Genomic DNA, 16,467 nt, shown 5'->3' with positions numbered 1-16,467 from the left:
GCAGCTCGAGGCTGTGTCCTCTGGCTCTGTCAGTGTTGACCCCACAAGCTCCTTCAGGGAGGTGCAGGGGTGGTAAGGTCACCTCTGGGTGTCCTTCTCTCCAGGCTGAACAGCCCCAGCTCCCTCAGCTGTTCCTCACAGGGTTTGTGTTCTCTCTGCTTTCCCACTCATTCCCTCTCTCCCAGCTGCTCTCTTCCTCCTCTTTTCCTCTCACTGCTCTTCGTGTCCCATTAGTTCTTCCTTACTGTGATTTTATTTTGCTATTTCAAACCACACTTTAAAGACAGATCTTTCATTTTATTTAAGAGGTCTCTGAGGTCTTTCCAAAATATTAGGAGTGCAAAAACTGTGATATTTCCTTACTGAATTCCAGCTTTGGAAGTTTTGTGTAATTTTGCAGTTGCTGAGACAAGCCTGGGTGTGAGCAAGGGGGATGAGCAGCCCCATTATGGGGTGGGCATGGCAATTAAAGCAGGATCTGGATTTGAATCAGGAGTCTGTGTGGACTCTGTGTTGTTTTTCATTCCATATTTAACATGAAATGGCTGCTGTGGCCCTTTTTGCGCAGGCAGGAAAGGGAATCTCGGGGCATTTAGGGGGTTGGAATAATAGGAAAATAGTCCTTTCCTGAGCACTGTTGGTGCTTCCAGGGAAAGCTGGAGGTTGGGGTTGTGACTGTTGTGGTGCTTTATCTGCCCCCTTCTTTTTCCCTTTTTCTGGCCAGTCCCTTTCTCCAGGCTCAGCTGTGGCTCCCCAGCCCCAGGGGCCGAGCTGGCTGTGAAAATGAGCCCTGAATTGTCTCAGAAGCCAAGATGTGCCAGTCCTGACTGTGCTCCTGGCAGGGCACAGCCAAATCCTGCTGTTCCTGGGAGATGCTCCTTGGCCAATTCCAGTGGGAATGTCCTGGGAGGGTTTTTTGGGGTACAGTGGCTGCAGGGAGTGAAGCCCAGGTAGCTGAGGGGGGGTTTGGGCAGTGAATCAGCAGCAGAGGCTCTGGAATTCACTGAAATCCTGGAGCAAGGCTGGAGCCGCTGCTCGTTTAAATGTCTGGGTGGGTTCTGATCCGATCTCACTGCTCCCTCACAACAGGCAATTTCTGACCACGTTTCCCTCTCAGAGCTGCCTGAACCCATCCCTGCCCCAGGTAAATCCCACCCCAGCCCTGGAAATAAAGAATTTTCCACTGAATTTTGGCAGTTGGGTTTTAAGTACCCAGAGAGGGCATCCTGCTTCTTGGAGATTTCTTCCAGGAACTGGCATTCCTGTTTGAGACAACGTCTGGAGGTTCTTTTTCTGCCCATCCTGCATAGATAATTAATGGAAAACAGTCCCAACTCTTTTGCTTATGCATTAATTATGAGAATTAATAGTTGCTTAAATGAAATTATTTCTAAGTATTAAGTGTCTTTGCTGGAGATGAGAGAAAAGACAAAGAAAAACTGACCAGCAGAAAAAGAGTTTAAAATCACAGCTAAATTTCTCTATTTATGTGAAATGCCACAGAATATTGCCTATGACAAAGAGGCTGTGAGGAGTTTAAAATCCTGTTTTAAAAATCCATCTGTACAAATGACTCTGTGTGTATTTAATTTGTCTCTGATTCCCCATGAGTTTGGTAATTACTGCATTTGATAAAGTACTGAAAATGTGATGGGCTGTGTCTGGATAGATAACAGAGGGACTAGTCATTACTGCAAGTGAAAAAAGCTGATTTTTTTGTTGTATTTGTTGGTTTTTTTTCCCCCCAAATTTGCTAATTTTGTGTATGACCACTGCCTAATAAACAGGCACTCTTGAGAAAACACAGTTTTGGTAGTGCTGTGTCCTCGGTGCTTTCCTGGCAGGTTCTGTCTCTGAATAGAACAGAAAAACTGATATTCAGCCTTAAAAATTTCAGATCCAAACCATCCTCAGTGGGATGCTCCTTTCTGTCTGGCAGTCACTCACTGAGTGGCAGGTTCATGTAGAAAATCCACTTCTTTCTTAACATTTCTCAGTAAAAAGTGAAATTCTTCTTGGTGAAATCAGTTGAGAAGTAAAAACTGGAGCTCTTGTTTTATAACCTTTAGGAAAAGAAAAAGGCTGTGGCAGGAGAAGACTCAGCTGTTAGGAAAAGACAAAGTATTGGATTTTTTGGATGGATCCCAGCTTCCAGAGAAGAACAGTGGATTTTCAGTGTGTCTCGGGAAGATTGGGAAGGGTGTGAATGAATTAAAATAAACTTAAAACTAAACTTTAGTGCCAAAATCATTACTGGGCTGATCAGTATTGGGTTTGGAGAGTGACAAGATCAGCTAAAATCCACCCTACCCTGCTGTGTGCCTGCTGCTTCCCTTCCTTTATTGGCCAGGTGAGAAAACGTCAGGCAGAAATTGCACAAAATGCACAAAATGCACTTTTCTGCCTGGTTTTGAGTTTGTATGTCACGACTCTGAAGTTTTACAGGAGAATAACTAAACCTCAGTGCCAGGCAGAGCTCCAGAGGCTCCCCCAGCTGGTTTGCTCCTGGGACTTGCTCCTGGGAGTTTCTTTTGGGAATATTGGCAACTGCATGGACACTCCTCAAGGTATCGCACTTGGGGAAGCCAAAGCTGGCTGCTTCAGTGCTGGAACAAATGGGAACTGCTCTGGCTCATGCTCTGCCCTTCCCTGGAGCAGTGGGATCTGTGCCCTGGGCCAGCCCTGCTGGGGATCCTCGGGATGGGAGCCCCTCCTGAGCCCCAGGGTCTCCTTTTGGCCTGCACTGCCTTCCTTTGCTCTCTCCAGGATCTGTGTCCATGAGCACGGATCTGGATTTGTCCTGGAGCTGTTGGTTCCTCCCTGCTCCTGCTTTGGGGGATCCCTTTAGGACAGAGCAGTGGACTGGGGTGTGCTGCTGCCTCGCTGGCACTGCCTGGGCTCGTTCCCTCCACGCCAGCTCAGCCCCAGCGCGTTGGGAAGGGATCCCCAGCATCACCAAGGCCAGCTTGGATGGGGCTTGGAGCAGCCTGGGCCACTGGGATGGGTGGGATTTCAGGTCCCTCCAACCCAAACCAGTCTGGGATTGTGTCCTGTGGGAGGGCAGGGCAGGGTGGAGGAAGGTGCAGCTTTCTCTCAGCCCAGTGTGGCTCCGTAAAACCCAGTCAGGGCTGTCAGGGGAGCACTCGGGGAGCTCCCGTGGAGGGGATGAACCTTTGCAGTCCCTGCTTGTGGAGGTCCTGTCTGCTTGGCAACAGGTTTGTGCCACCCCTCCTTCTCCCCTGGGAAAGAAAAGCCACTCTAACAGTTATTTATGGGTGTTTTTCTTTGCTAAAGAACCCCTGCAAATCTGCACTAAAATAATTAGGTCAGGGCGTTAGTTTAGAGCCTTTGTTTTTTATTGTGCCAACAGAAAACAGATTAGGAGAAGTTTTTAGTGAGGTGTAGCTGGCACAGGAACAGCTCTTTGCCCTGTACACAGTCCTCAGCTCCTGTCAGAGCTCCAAGAACAGGTTCTAAGCTCATTGTGGGCTCCAAGAACTCGTTGTGGTTTGCTGTGGGAGATACCTGGGAGCACAGAAAGTCTTTGTGCTCTTGGCAGGTTCAGTGCAGGATGGGATAGTTCTGCCAGTTGTCTTTTATCTGCTGCCTGTAAATCTGCCAGCTCTCAACTCCACTTACTGAGCTGGAGAAAGCCACGAGCTCTCCTGAGCAATTAATTGGAATTAACTCTATGGCTGTGTTTGGGTAACACGACGCTCGAGTGTTTTGGAAAGGCCGAGGGGACTTTTCCAGAAGTATTACCTTTTTAATTAAAAATGAAGGTATGGAGGGAAGATCAATGTAATCAGTGAGCAGTGCCTGCTGCTGAGGCTCTCCTAAGTAGGTTGTGTTTACTGTTCCCTGGTAGTTCTGGAGCTCCAGGTGACTCCAGGATCCTGCTGTCTTTCATAACTGCTTGTTTTGCAGAGGGTGATTAAATCAGACAGGGATGTACACTGAGCAAACAGGGACAATATCTTTTTCTTATATGTTAGAAACTAGGTCAAGGAATGAAACAGAAAAGTACAGGTAATGGGAATTGCTTTTTAGAAAAAAAAAAACAAACTCTGCAACAAGTGTAGGAAAGCATAAACCAGTGCTGAAATATTAGATTTAGTGGTCGTTGCTTTTTAATGAAAATATTAATTTCTTTTCAAGAGGAACAAAAAGCCTGACTTCATTTCCACTGCTTGAGACACAGTTTAAGCTTCATCTGCAGCATTTCAGGTGTGCTCATGTCCGGCTGTTTGGGGTTTGATGGGAGGGCAATGAGCTGTTGCAGTGGTATCCATTAAAATAAAAAGCACTGAGTCCTTCCTTCATGGTCACTATTTTGGTTTATTTGGTAAATGCCTTTTCCTCTAGGCAGGCACAGACCTCTCTGTCTCTGTCCTTTAAAAGGGACTCGTCAGGAACAGCCTGGATTGAAAAACAACAGAAGAGTAACAAACTGTGATAAAACACCAAGTTCTGAGTTTTAAACCCTTAAAACTAAACTGCACTTTTAATTTTGTTCTCACTAATATGAGAAATTAATTCCTTGTGCATTCAGCTTTTCCAGTGGCTTGGTGAATGCTTTATTTTTAAGAAAACAACATTTGAGTTCTTCATGTTTTCCCCCCTTTTCTCCAGAAATTCCTGGCACTACTGTAGTCTCCAGTTGGTGTTTGCTTGTTGGTGGTGTTAGAGGTGTTAGTGGTTTATTTGGCTTAATTAATCCATGAGCTTTAATTAGATGGAATGCCTGGGTTTGGAGTGTCCAGAGGCTGTGACCCAGCTCCCCTGGGGATAGAGGAGACCTGGGCAGGGTTTGGGGAGGTCTTGGAGCCCCGTGGGTGTTCTGTGCCCACAGCTGGCCTGACCCAGGGGACACGGGGGGATGGCCCAGGGTGAAGTCCTGGGATGGTTTGGGTTGGAAAAGACCCTAAATCCCCCCCAGTGCCCCCCTGCCATGGCAGGGACAGCTCCCACTGTCCCAATGTCCAGCCCCAATGTCCAGCCTGGCCTTGGGCACTGCCAGGGATCCAGGGGCAGCCACAGCTGCTCTGGCAATTCCAGCCCAGTCCCTCCCCACCCTGCCAGGGGAGAGGAGCAGCCCAAGATGCACCAGAACACTCAGAATTCTGGCTCCATGGCTGGGATTTCCTTTATCTGCTGTAAGCTGCTTATCCTGCTGCCCCAGTGTGCTTTTGGAGTGAGCTGTGGGCACGGATGGCCAGGGTGGAAATTCCCCAGCTCAGCTGGGGCTGCCACAGCTTTCCTTAACCCTTCCAAATTTCTCCTGGCATTTCTGATTCTTTGGGGAATTAATGCTGCTGTCATTGATGGTGGCAATTATTCCCACTCCGTTCCTTCGGATTTTAGATTAGATTTAGGTTGGATATTGGGAATTGGGAATTGCTGGCTGGGCTGGAATTGCCAGAGCAGCTGTGGCTGCCCCTGGATCCCTGGCAGTGCCCAAGGCCAGGCTGGACATTGGGGCTGGACATTGGGACAGTGGGAGCTGTCCCTGCCATGGCTGGGATTTAAGGTCCATTCCACCCCAAACAATTTCATTCTGTGATTCTGTTTTCATTTTAATGCCACACAGGTTCTGCACACAGAGTAAGAAGATAGAAGACCTATAAATAAATTCTATTATGATCTAAACTATAGGAATAATCAAAGCAAGCAGACAGAAGTTAAACTGAGCTGCCCCTGCACTGCCAGAGCATGAGCAGAATGTGCTTGTCAAGGATATTTCATGATCTGGGAACCCAGCAGAGGAGCAGTGCCTGGAGTAACAAATGGAATGTTTTTACTCAGGGATAAACACAGGCTGAGTTCTACACGTGCCTTTCTTTACCTGTCAGGACATTTCCTCCCCACCAGCTCCAGACCTGCTGGGATCAGTGTTGGAAGCCTGACTTAGGCCTGGCTTTATCGGTTTAGTTGGATGCTTTTCAGTGGGCTGAAGGGACACTAAAGGGATTAAGCATTTGTTACACTATACCCTCTTAGGGCATGGTGTGGAGTGCCTGCAAAACCTGGGAAGCAGGCAATGGGAAACTGTCTGTCAGCTTTTGAGAAAGCTGTTCTTGTGCCCTGGGATGTTTCTGGGGCCCTTGGCCAAGGGGGCCAACAGGTTGTAAGCAGTGTTTGTGGGACAAATCTGATTACTGCAATTATGGCAGAGTTAGTGCTCAGGCCAAACTAAGTCTGTGGAAAAATCCTGACCACCTAAGGCTAGGAAACAAAGAGGAAAAACAGGATTAAGATGCATTAGTGCAGGTCATTGTCCTTGCTGCAGCGAGGTGGAAAGCAGGTACATGTGATGTTTAAAAACAAGTTTTGGGGTGGGTTCTGCAGGAAATAGGACACACTGCTGTGCTCCTGTGTCCCTTCCCCTCCCCACACAGATCCCAGGCACAGTGGCCAGCCCTTCACCCAGCTGAGTCTTCCCAGAGGTGGATCCAGCTGTTCCTGGGATGCAGTTGGAGTGTGAGCAGTGGGAGCTGCAGCCCCTGTTCTGTACCTGGCTGTCCATCCCATCCCTCTCCCTCTCTGCAGGGTCAGCCCTTGCTCCAGATCCCGGGGGGAGCTTCCCCTCCTCGGTTCCTGGATGGATCCAGGGTTATCCTGGGTGTTATAAATGCAAATCATATTATTGGCTTTTCACAAACATGATAATGAATGTTATATGTAGAAGATTAGAAAATTTTGTTGTATTAATATAGTTTTCCTTTATTTCTGTTATTGATGAAACTTAGAAATAGTGGTATAATACATATATATGTTAGGCTGTAACATGATATTAAAGCACCAACTACTTTTTGTTTATATAACCCAGAGACTAAAAGAAAAAAATAATAGTCAGAGACCCCCCTGCATCCTAAGATTATCTTGTCCAGATGAAGACAAGCAGTTCTCCAAGCCCTCCAAAGGAAACATTTATGGAACCCGTTATCAAAGGACATAAAACCCAGTGGGGCCAAGAAGATTGATCTGTTGGGAAGGGGGGGCAAGGAAAAACTAAACCAAAAACTTAAGAAGAATGTGTGAATATGTGTGAGAATTTATGGATATGGAGCAGGGTTCTGTTTTTAAGGGACAATCCTTTGTCAGTGAGGTGAATGCAGAGACACCCGGCCAGATCTGTGTACTTTACTTTATTTTTTATCTCCTAATTGCCTTTTTATTAAACTTTTACATTCTATAAAAATTATGTGAACCCCATTTTTCACACTGGGGCAGGAGGGTGTGGGAAGGGACCCCCAAGGATCATGGAGTGCCAAGTCCTGACCCTGCACAGGGCACCCCAACAATCCCACCCTGTGCCTGGGAGCCTTGTCCAAGTGCTCTGGCAGGAATTTTGGGAATTCTCCTGCTTGTGGAGAGCAGCTGGTACAGTACCAAAGCACTCAGAATTCATACATACCTGTGTCTCAGATAAAACCAACGAGCTGCTCATGTTCTGTAGGATCTATAACAATAAAATCATTTCAAAGGCTCATCCACCCCTTCACCTGTGCTGGCTTTTGGCTGCAGGTGCTGGAAGCGTTTGCTGGGCGCCTGATTAAGGTGGGAGTTTTATCCAGGAGGGATATTCCCAGCCTGACCAAGTACCAGATCATCCTGGCCAGGGATCAGTACAGGAAGAACCCCTCTGCACAACATGCAGTAAGTTCTTTATTTATTTCGTGCTATTAAAGTAGTGAATAAATAGGAATAATGCATGGTAGATTTCTGCTTTTTGCCATGGAATAAAATATCATAGAATCACAGCAGGGTTTGGGATGGAAGGGATGTTTAAGACAATTTATGAAATCAATAAAATATTACTAATTTTTCCACGTTTCTGGATGCCAGTATGGAAGAGTTAAGAAGAAAATATCATAGAATCACAGCAGGGTTTGGGATGGAAGGAATGTTTAAGATAATTTATGAAATCTATAAAATATTCCTAATTTTTTCCACGTTTCTGGCAGTATGGAATAGTTAAGGAAAAGATCAAGAAATCCATTCAAGTGAAATTGCTGTGAGAACTTAAATTGTAATCACTCACAGCCAGGTTTTCATTTTCCCCTCAAAGATACATTCCTGCTCCTGTTTTTTTTTGGTAAATCCTCATGGAATGATCAAATTTTATAAACTTAAAGAAAATTGCCTAAAAAAAGACAATGAGAAATCTCCTTCACTGTGAGCAAGGCAACTCTCCTGACTTTATCCCATAGCCTGTGTGGATGTGCTGGGAATCCCTGGGTTTCCCAGATGGTGGTTCAGCTGGCAGAGTCTGAGGGTTTGGGGTAACTGGGGGAGATAACAGAGGTATTTTGGAGGTGGAGGAGGATTACATTCCCTGAGCATTGTGCAGCCTGTCCTCCGAGGGCTCTGATGGACAAACAGCTCCTGGGCATCACTTTGGGGTCTGCTCTGCTCCTCAGGTGTCACCCTGCTTTGGGCAGGAGCTGCAGTGGGATTCCTGCTCCTCAGCCACTTCCTAACTGAGACAGAGTCTGCTTTTCTCCCCCAGGGAATCCATCAAGGCATCATTGAGGGAGACTTTGCCCTTTGCATCAGCCTGTACCACGGCTACGAGCTGCTGCTGCAGATGGGAATCCGCTCCTTGTTCATCTACCTGTGGGGAATCATGGATGGATCCAAAGGTGAAATGTCCTCAGGAGCATCCTTCCTTCCAGCTCCAGCCCTCTCCCTTCACACACCTCACTCGCTTTGGCACCAAACACCTCAAAGAGTCAGGGGCTGCAGATGGATTCCCTGTTCTGTTCCCTGCTGTTAGAGTTTGGGAAAGCTCATGGAATCCTGAGTTGTTCCAGCTCTCTCCACAGGGTTATCCCGCACCAAGAGCGAGCTGGGGCGCAACGAGGACTTCATCAAGCTCTACCAGCAGCTTCAGGACGTGTTCTCAGACACTGTCGTGGCTCCTGAGAGTGCAGGTGCTGGCAAGAGCACGGCAGGTCAGGATTCCCAGGATATTCCTGTTTAAAACTTGTGCTGCACTGGCTGCTGCTCTTTATTCCAGATTGAATTCCCAATATTCTGTCTCCCCCTCCCTCTCGCTCTTCCCTTGGTGGTTTTAGCTACTTTCAAGCAAGTTTTTTTTATGTTTGAAGTTTTTAATTTGCTCTAAAATGAAGGTTAAGATGCAACTGTTTCAGTGTAAGTATTTTCCAGTGTGACTAACAAAAATGACAGCACTTTTATCAAAAACCAGGTTTAACAAATGTTTTCTGTCAGCAGTTTATTTTATTTTATTTTATTTTATTTTATTTTATTTTATTGTATTGTATTGTATTGTATTGTATTGTATTGTATTGTATTTTATTGTATTTTATTGTATTTTATTTTATTTTATTTTATTTTATTTTATGTTTTGTTTAGAGCCAATATCAGGATTTGGGTCTGGCTCAGATAATTACTGTAGGAGGGAATGAAGTTCACTGAACCTTCCTGCTTGTTGCAGGTTTATTTACATCTTTCATTTCTTTATTTCCTTTCCAGCATTGGGAAAGAAAAAGGAATTTGTCTACAGCCATCCAAAATTAAAGAAATTGGAAGAAATTGTAATAGAACACTTTGAATCCTGGAAACAGGGGTGTTCTGGTGAGCACCAACAACTCAGAGGAAAACCTGGGAGTGGAAACAAGGAATATCCTCCTGAGTCATTTCCTCCTTTGTGCTGCTTTATTGCTCTGATTTTTTTTGTTTGTGCCTCCTCCCCTCTCAAAGAACTTCACCACAAGATTTCTGTAAGATAAAACTTCTATAAATTCTCATTATTAATTTGATATAAACTGCTCTGACAGCTGAATAAAACAGGGATAGGGAACTCATCATTCCTGGGGCTGCCACGTTTCCTGCTGGTCCTGTCCCAGTTTGTCCTGGCAGCCTTCCCTCAGGGCCCTGCTGCAGAACACATTTGAGGACCTTAAGGATAAAAGTTCTGATATCCAGCCTGAGGATAAGAGTTATCAACTCTGAGGCATCCATTTGAGGTTCAAACCCTTCAGTTACATTCACCTGTCTCTCATTCCTTTTCATCTCAATGAAGACATCATTCAGATCTCTTTGGTTTTGGGATGTTTCAGCTCCTTGATTCCAGCCTTTGGAATGATTACATGAGTAATAATAGCATCTTGTTCATTTTTTACCTTGCCTGTTTGGATCTCTGTGCTGTTCTGATAATTTCTGACCTGTCCTTCCCTCTTTCTTTTTGTGGTTTTTTCCTCTCTTGGAACACTCTTTTTCTCTCTTGGAAACACTTCCCATCCAAGCCCAGCTTTTCAAAGTGACTTCAGTGAGGGTGCCTCAGATAAGGACATTCTCATTCTCACATTCTCCAAAATTAGAGCATGCTTTGACCCAGAGAGGAATTTTTCAAGGAGGTGCATTTGGAGCATTTTCTGCCCATTTTCCCTTCCCTTTAAGTGAGACCAGAGCTGTGAACGCGTAACTTGTGGGGGGCGACTTTTTATTGACAATCCTTTTCTCGGTATTATTACCATTTTTATGAATAATCCCATTAAAAGCTGGCATTTTTTCCAATCCAGCAGATGAAGACAAGAGTGAAAGCTCTCCTGGGGACACGAGGGTGATGATCTTCTCCTCGTTCCGGGACAGCGTGCAGGAAATCGCGGAGATGCTGGCGCGGCTCAGCCCGGCCGTGCGGGCCATGACCTTCGTGGGACACTCCTCGGGAAAGAGCACCAAGGGCTTCACCCAGAAGGAGCAGCTGGAGGTGAGGAAAGAGGAGCTTTGGGCTAGGAATTAGTGATAAAGAGCATTAATTGTGGAAATAACTCCAGGACTATGTGGCTGAGCTTTAGGTGTCGTTAGGAAATCCTTGTGGAGTCCAGAGTGCCCAAAACGATGCTCAGGGAACAAAACAGATCAATAACAAATAGATCAATAATTTATAGAATTACATTGTATTAACTGCTAAATACAGATGTCAAAAATCTGGGGAAATATGCCAATATGTGCTGTGGGAATTTTATTTTTTCTTCTAGGTAGGAAAGCTATGATCTAGCATTAAATTCTGATCTAGCAAAACTGAAAAACAGACAACCCCTAAAATATTTACTTGCTAAGTTCGGGGATGAGTTTTATGAGAATGCCATGGTTGGAGACAGAAAAAGGTGTGTTTTTTTTCCCTTTTATCTTAGAGCTAAAAAGTTGAAATGCTGATTTTGGTCACACTGGGGTGTGATGTTTGAGGTAGCAGCTGGGAAATTAAAAAAGACAAAATTTTGTTGTTTTGGAATACAGATCAGTTTTCTTGGCTGTGATGCCTTCCAAGGATGCACCTTGGGCAGTGCAAGAGCCCGGCCCTGGCTCCAGCCAAGATGGGTCAGGAGTTGGACACTGGGATCAGTTTTGCTCCATTTCCACCTTGGGTTCATTGTGCAATTCCAGCCTCAGGTGATGAAGGCCCATCCTCCCAGATTCTCTCCTCAATTCCCTGCTGGTTGCACTTGTTGGGGCTGAGGCTGCAGCGCTGCCCTTGCTGCTGGGGCTGGCTCTCGGAGTCTGCAATCCAGAGTGTGTGCCCTTGTTCCTGATCCTTAGTTACAGGATCCAGAAAAACACTGAATTCCATAGAATATGAAATTCATGAGCGTGTTTTCATGGTGATACATGAGAACAAATGTTAAAGTCAGATAGGAAAAGCTAAAAGTGTGAGTGTGTAGATTAGAGAGTTTTCTTAAACCCCTGTGTGGGAAAGGTTAGTTTAGAGAACAGGAGACAAGGAGGAGGATTTAGGGTGTTGTCTCTTGTCCCTTCTTCTTTCTTCTCCATGTTCTTCTCCTGGAGGCTTTTGGGTGACAGTGAGTGATTGCACAGAAAATGCCACAGTGCAGCACAGAGGTGATGGGTCATTGGGTCATTAAGAAAAATAAAATACGTGTCTGTTGTTAATTGGGTAAAAGTTAGGGTAAAAAAAGGATTGTTGTGTGTGCTGAGCTGTGAGGAGACCCTGCTGACACTTTGTGTGCACTCCAGAGTTCTGCACAATTACACACTCTGCAAAACAGCAAAGCTCCAACCGAGGGACCCCTGGAGCTGCTCAATCCCTTCCCTCTGTCCCTGCAGGTGGTGAGGCGGTTCCGGGAGGGGGGGTACAACACCCTGGTGTCCACCTGTGTGGGTGAGGAGGGGCTGGACATCGGTGAGGTGGATCTCATCGTGTGCTTCGACGCTCAGCGCAGCCCCGTGCGCCTGGTGCAGCGCATGGGCCGCACCGGCCGCCGGCGCCACGGCCGCATCGTCGTCATCCTGGCCCAGGGCCGCGAGGAGAGGGTGAGTGGGGCACGGCCAGGGAATCAATCAGGGATTGCCTGACCCTCAGGGATCATCCCAGCACAGACCCCCCAACAATCCCAGCCTGGGCATCCCTGGCAGCGCTGCCCAAACGCTCCTGGAGCTCCGGCAGCCTCGGGGCCGTGCCCATTCCCTGGGGAGCTTTTCCAGAGCTCATTCCACCCTCTGGGGGAAGAGCCTTCCCTGATCTCCAACCTAAATATCCCCTGGTCCAGCTCAGCCTTTCCCTGGTCCTTTCCCTGTCCCAAGGAGCAGAGGCCAGAGCTGTCCCTTGGGAGGAGCTGCAGCCCCCCGTGACTCTCTGCCCAGCCCCGTCCCTCTCTGTTACAGGGAACTCCAGCACGGAGCCCTGGAATGGTTTGGGTTGGAGGGACCTGAAAAATCCTTCAGTGCCACCCCAGCCACGGCAGGGACAGCTCCCACTGTCCCAGGCTGCTCCAGCCCCAATGTCCAGCCTGGCCTTGGGCACTGCCAGGGATCCAGGGGCAGCCACAGCTGCTCTGGCAATTCCAGCCCAGCCAGCAATTCCCAATTCCCAATCTCCCATCCATCCCTGCCCTCTGGCACTGGCAGCCATTCCCTGGGTCCTGTCCCTCCATCCCTTGTCCCCAGTCCCTCTCCAGCTCTCCTGGAGCCCCTTCAGGCCCTGCCAGGGGCTCTGAGCTCTCCCTGGATCCTTCTCCTCTCCAGGTGAGCATTCCCAGCTCTCCCTGGATCCTTCTCCTCTCCAGGTGAGCATTCCCAGCTCTCCCTGGATCCTTCTCCTCTCCAGGTGAGCATTCCCAGCTCTCCCTGGATCCTTCTCCTCTCCAGGTGAGCATTCCCAGCTCTCCCTGGATCCTTCTCCTCTCCAGGTGAGCATTCCCAGCTCTCCCTGGATCCTTCTCCTCTCCAGGTGAGCATTCCCAGCTCTCCCTGGATCCTTCTCCTCTCCAGGTGAGCATTCCCAGCTCTCCCTGGATCCTTCTCCTCTCCAGGTGAGCATTCCCAGCTCTCCCAGCCTGCCACGTCACCAAATGTCAAACTGCAGCCAGCGATTCCCGGGGTTTTCCTGGGGTGCAGAGGAAGGTGTGGGCGGGGGCTGGAGCTGGAGGGGGCTCTGGGAGTGCCCGTGGTGCCCCTGGCTCTCCCTGGTGCTGACGGGGCCGGTGACGCCACCGGAGCACAGAGCTGGCTTTAGCGGCCGCGCTCTTGCGTGTGAGGATGGAGAGATCGGCTTAGGTGCAAATCCACTTTGTCCAGCTCCCTGCAGCCCAGCACTGGAGCGGTGTAATTAATGATCCCTGAGTACAGACTGTCCCTCGGGCCAGCCGCTGGAGCCGGGGATGCCACCACAGCTGCAAACCCTGCAGGGCCTGTCCTGCCAGTGGGACAGGATTTGGGCAGGGTGACATGGACACCCCTGCTGCCATCACCACTGAAAGGTGAAAAATCATGGATAAATCCAAGATCTGCCTAAACCAACTGCAAACCCAGAATTTCAGACTCTTGGTGTTACTTCCATCACCGTAGCTCTGGTTGGGATTTGCAGGTGGCAGGGATTTAATTCTGAATTAGACTGCAAAGAATCCTCCCTGAGGAGAAGAATGTTTCCCCCTGGAAGGGATGAGAGTTATAAATGATAAACCTGAGCAGAGCTCCTAAATAGATATTTTGTCACACTGCTTACGGAGGCTGGTTACTATTGAAAGCTCTGCTCTTTAATGGGATATAAAATAGTCCCTTAAATTCCTTGGAGCTTCACTTAAGTAGTTGGATTATTGTGTTGTCCAGATTTTCTCAGATATCTTTGAAGCAGAACCTCCCCCCAGGTAGAACAGTCATTGTATATAATTTTTTTAAAAAATTAAGATCAGGAAATAAGTTTAATTGCAAACCAATATTGTCTTGGTGGGTTTGTTTGGTTTTTCTTGAGGGTGTTTTTTGGGGTTGTTGTTGGGTTTTTTAGGTTTAGCAGAACTGGAAAGAGACTCAGTGTGGAGGTTCTTCCCCATCACTTAATTTGCAGCTAAATAATTAATGTCCATGTATTAATTTATGGGCATTTCATTGGGTTTTGTTTGGGGATTTTTGTGTTTTCTTTCCTTTGTTTTGGTTTTCAGGGTTTTTTTTTGTTTTGCCTGGTTTAGTTTTGAGGTTGTTTTTAATCAAACCACTTCAGGTCAATCACAAAGATTTTGAAGATGTTTTATTGGGGAAAGGGCTCAGTGCAGGTCTGGGAGTGTGACATTGGCAGGAATTTCCATGAGCTCAGTGTTTATTCCGTGGCTCCCAGCTGTTCCTGGGTCAGCCTTTCCACAGGGCAGCTCCCAAGGGTCCCTGGAATTGCTGGGATGGGGTTTGGGATGTTCCCTGGAATTGCTGGGATGGGGTTTGGGATGTTCCCTGAAACTGCTGGGATGGGGTTTGGGATGTTCCCTGGAATTGCTGGGATGGGGTTTGGGATGTTCCCTGGAATTACTGGGATGGGGTTTGGGATGTTCCCTGGAGCTGCTGGGATGGGGTTTGGGATGTTCCCTGGAGCTGCTGGGATGGGGTTTGGGATGTTCCCTGGAATTGCTGGGATGGGGTTTGGGATGTTCCCTGAAACTGCTGGGATGGGGTTTGGGATGTTCCCTGAAACTGCTGGGATGGGGTTTGGGATGTTCCCTGGAATTCTTGGATGGGGTTTGGGATGTTCCCTGGAATTACTGGGATGGGGTTTGGGATGTTCCCTGGAGCTGCTGGGATGGGGTTTGGGATGTTCCCTGGAATTGCTGGGATGGGGTTTGAGATGTTCCCTGGAATTACTGGGATGGGGTTTGGGATGTTCCCTGGAATTCTTGGATGGGGTTTGGGATGTTCCCTGGAATTGCTGGGACAGGGTTTGGGATGTTCCCTGGAATTCTTGGATGGGGTTTGGGATGTTCCCTGGAATTACTGGATGGGGTTTGGGATGTTCCCTGGAATTCTTGGATGGGGTTTGGGATGTTCCCTGGAATTACTGGATGGGGTTTGGGATGTTCCCTGGAATTACTGGATGGGGTTTGGGATGTTCCCTGGAATTGCTGGGATGGGGTTTGGGATGTTCCCTGGAATTCTTGGATGGGGTTTGGGATGTTCCCTGGAGCTGCTGGGATGGGGTTTGGGATGTTCCCTGGAATTACTGGATGGGGTTTGGGATGTTCCCTGGAGCTGCTCAGCCCAGGGAAGCAGAGGGGAAGGAAAAGCCACCAAAATGTGCCAACTCTGATGCTGGTGATTGGGTAACACCACATTTCTCTGCCATAAAAACACCGGGGTTTGACTCTCCTAGGGTTCAAAAGTTAATTCTTGGAATGCCTGAAGGGTTTATCAGAGCTGGCTGTGGGCCTCTTCCAGTTTTATCCAGGAGCATCTTTCTGCTCCCTGCAGTCCCCTCTGGCAGTGGCAGCTGCCCTGTGACACTGGGAGCACTCAGGGTCTCACAGGGGACTGGGGAAGAACACAGAACCTCCCTGGGGAAGCACTTCCAGTTTCTCTCCTCACTCTCTCCAGCTTTGCAGTGGTTTCTCCATTGCACAATGAAGTGTAATTAAAAGCACTCAGAGCACTCCTGACATCAACAAATCATCTTAGGCCTTTTTTTTCCCTCTTGAGCTCCTTTCCCTGCTTCCCATGTAATCTAATTTCCATCATCCCTGTATCAGTGGCAGGTTGCAGCTTCCCCCAGGCAAGGGCTGTGCTCCTTTCTCACTCTCCAGTGCTGTGCCTGCTGCTGGTCCATTAAAACACCCCAAACCAAACAACACCTCTCTGAGGGAACAGGAAATAATGAGAAACCCCACAGACACTGAGCTCTTCTTTTTGTTTTCATCAAATGCTGTGAGAAAACAATCAATTCTCTATTTACCTTCTCTTTCAGACCTACAACCAAAGCCAGTGTAACAAAAGGAGCATCCACAAAGCCATTTCAGGGAACAAAACCCTTCATTTCTACCAGCACAGTCCACGGATGGTTCCAGAAGGCATCAATCCCAAAGTGCATAAAATGTTTATCAGTGCTGAGGAACAGGAGCCCAGCAGCTCAAGGATGCTTTCCAAAGAGAGGAGATCCAGTTCCCTGCAGCACAAATCTGCTCTCCTTGCCTGTGGCACTGGTAAGAGGGTGTTTGATGGTGTTTCCAG

The 16,467-nt window shown here is 47.7% G+C and overlaps 1 protein-coding gene across 3 annotated transcripts in view; it reads left to right on the top strand.

Moving 5' to 3' along the window:
* FANCM (FA complementation group M) overlaps window positions 1-16,467 on the top strand; it is a 57,055-nt gene that overhangs the window by 16,403 nt on the left and 24,185 nt on the right. For all 3 annotated transcript variants that reach the window (XM_088058100.1, XM_088058101.1, XM_088058102.1), the window contains exons 5-11: window positions 7,528-7,659; window positions 8,513-8,645; window positions 8,829-8,957; window positions 9,502-9,603; window positions 10,551-10,738; window positions 12,094-12,300; window positions 16,205-16,439. In XM_088058100.1, coding sequence (XP_087914226.1) covers window positions 7,528-7,659; window positions 8,513-8,645; window positions 8,829-8,957; window positions 9,502-9,603; window positions 10,551-10,738; window positions 12,094-12,300; window positions 16,205-16,439 — 1,126 coding nt within the window. The remainder of the gene's footprint in view (window positions 1-7,527; window positions 7,660-8,512; window positions 8,646-8,828; window positions 8,958-9,501; window positions 9,604-10,550; window positions 10,739-12,093; window positions 12,301-16,204; window positions 16,440-16,467) is intronic.

Source organism: Pseudopodoces humilis, chromosome 7 (assembly GCF_049639895.1).
Source record: "Pseudopodoces humilis isolate 2021_Gansu_Grassland_sample_001 chromosome 7, ASM4963989v1, whole genome shotgun sequence".
NCBI lineage: Eukaryota > Metazoa > Chordata > Aves > Passeriformes > Paridae > Pseudopodoces > Pseudopodoces humilis.
Note: the sequence above shows the minus strand (reverse complement) of the source record. Positions and strands in the feature narration are given on the sequence as shown.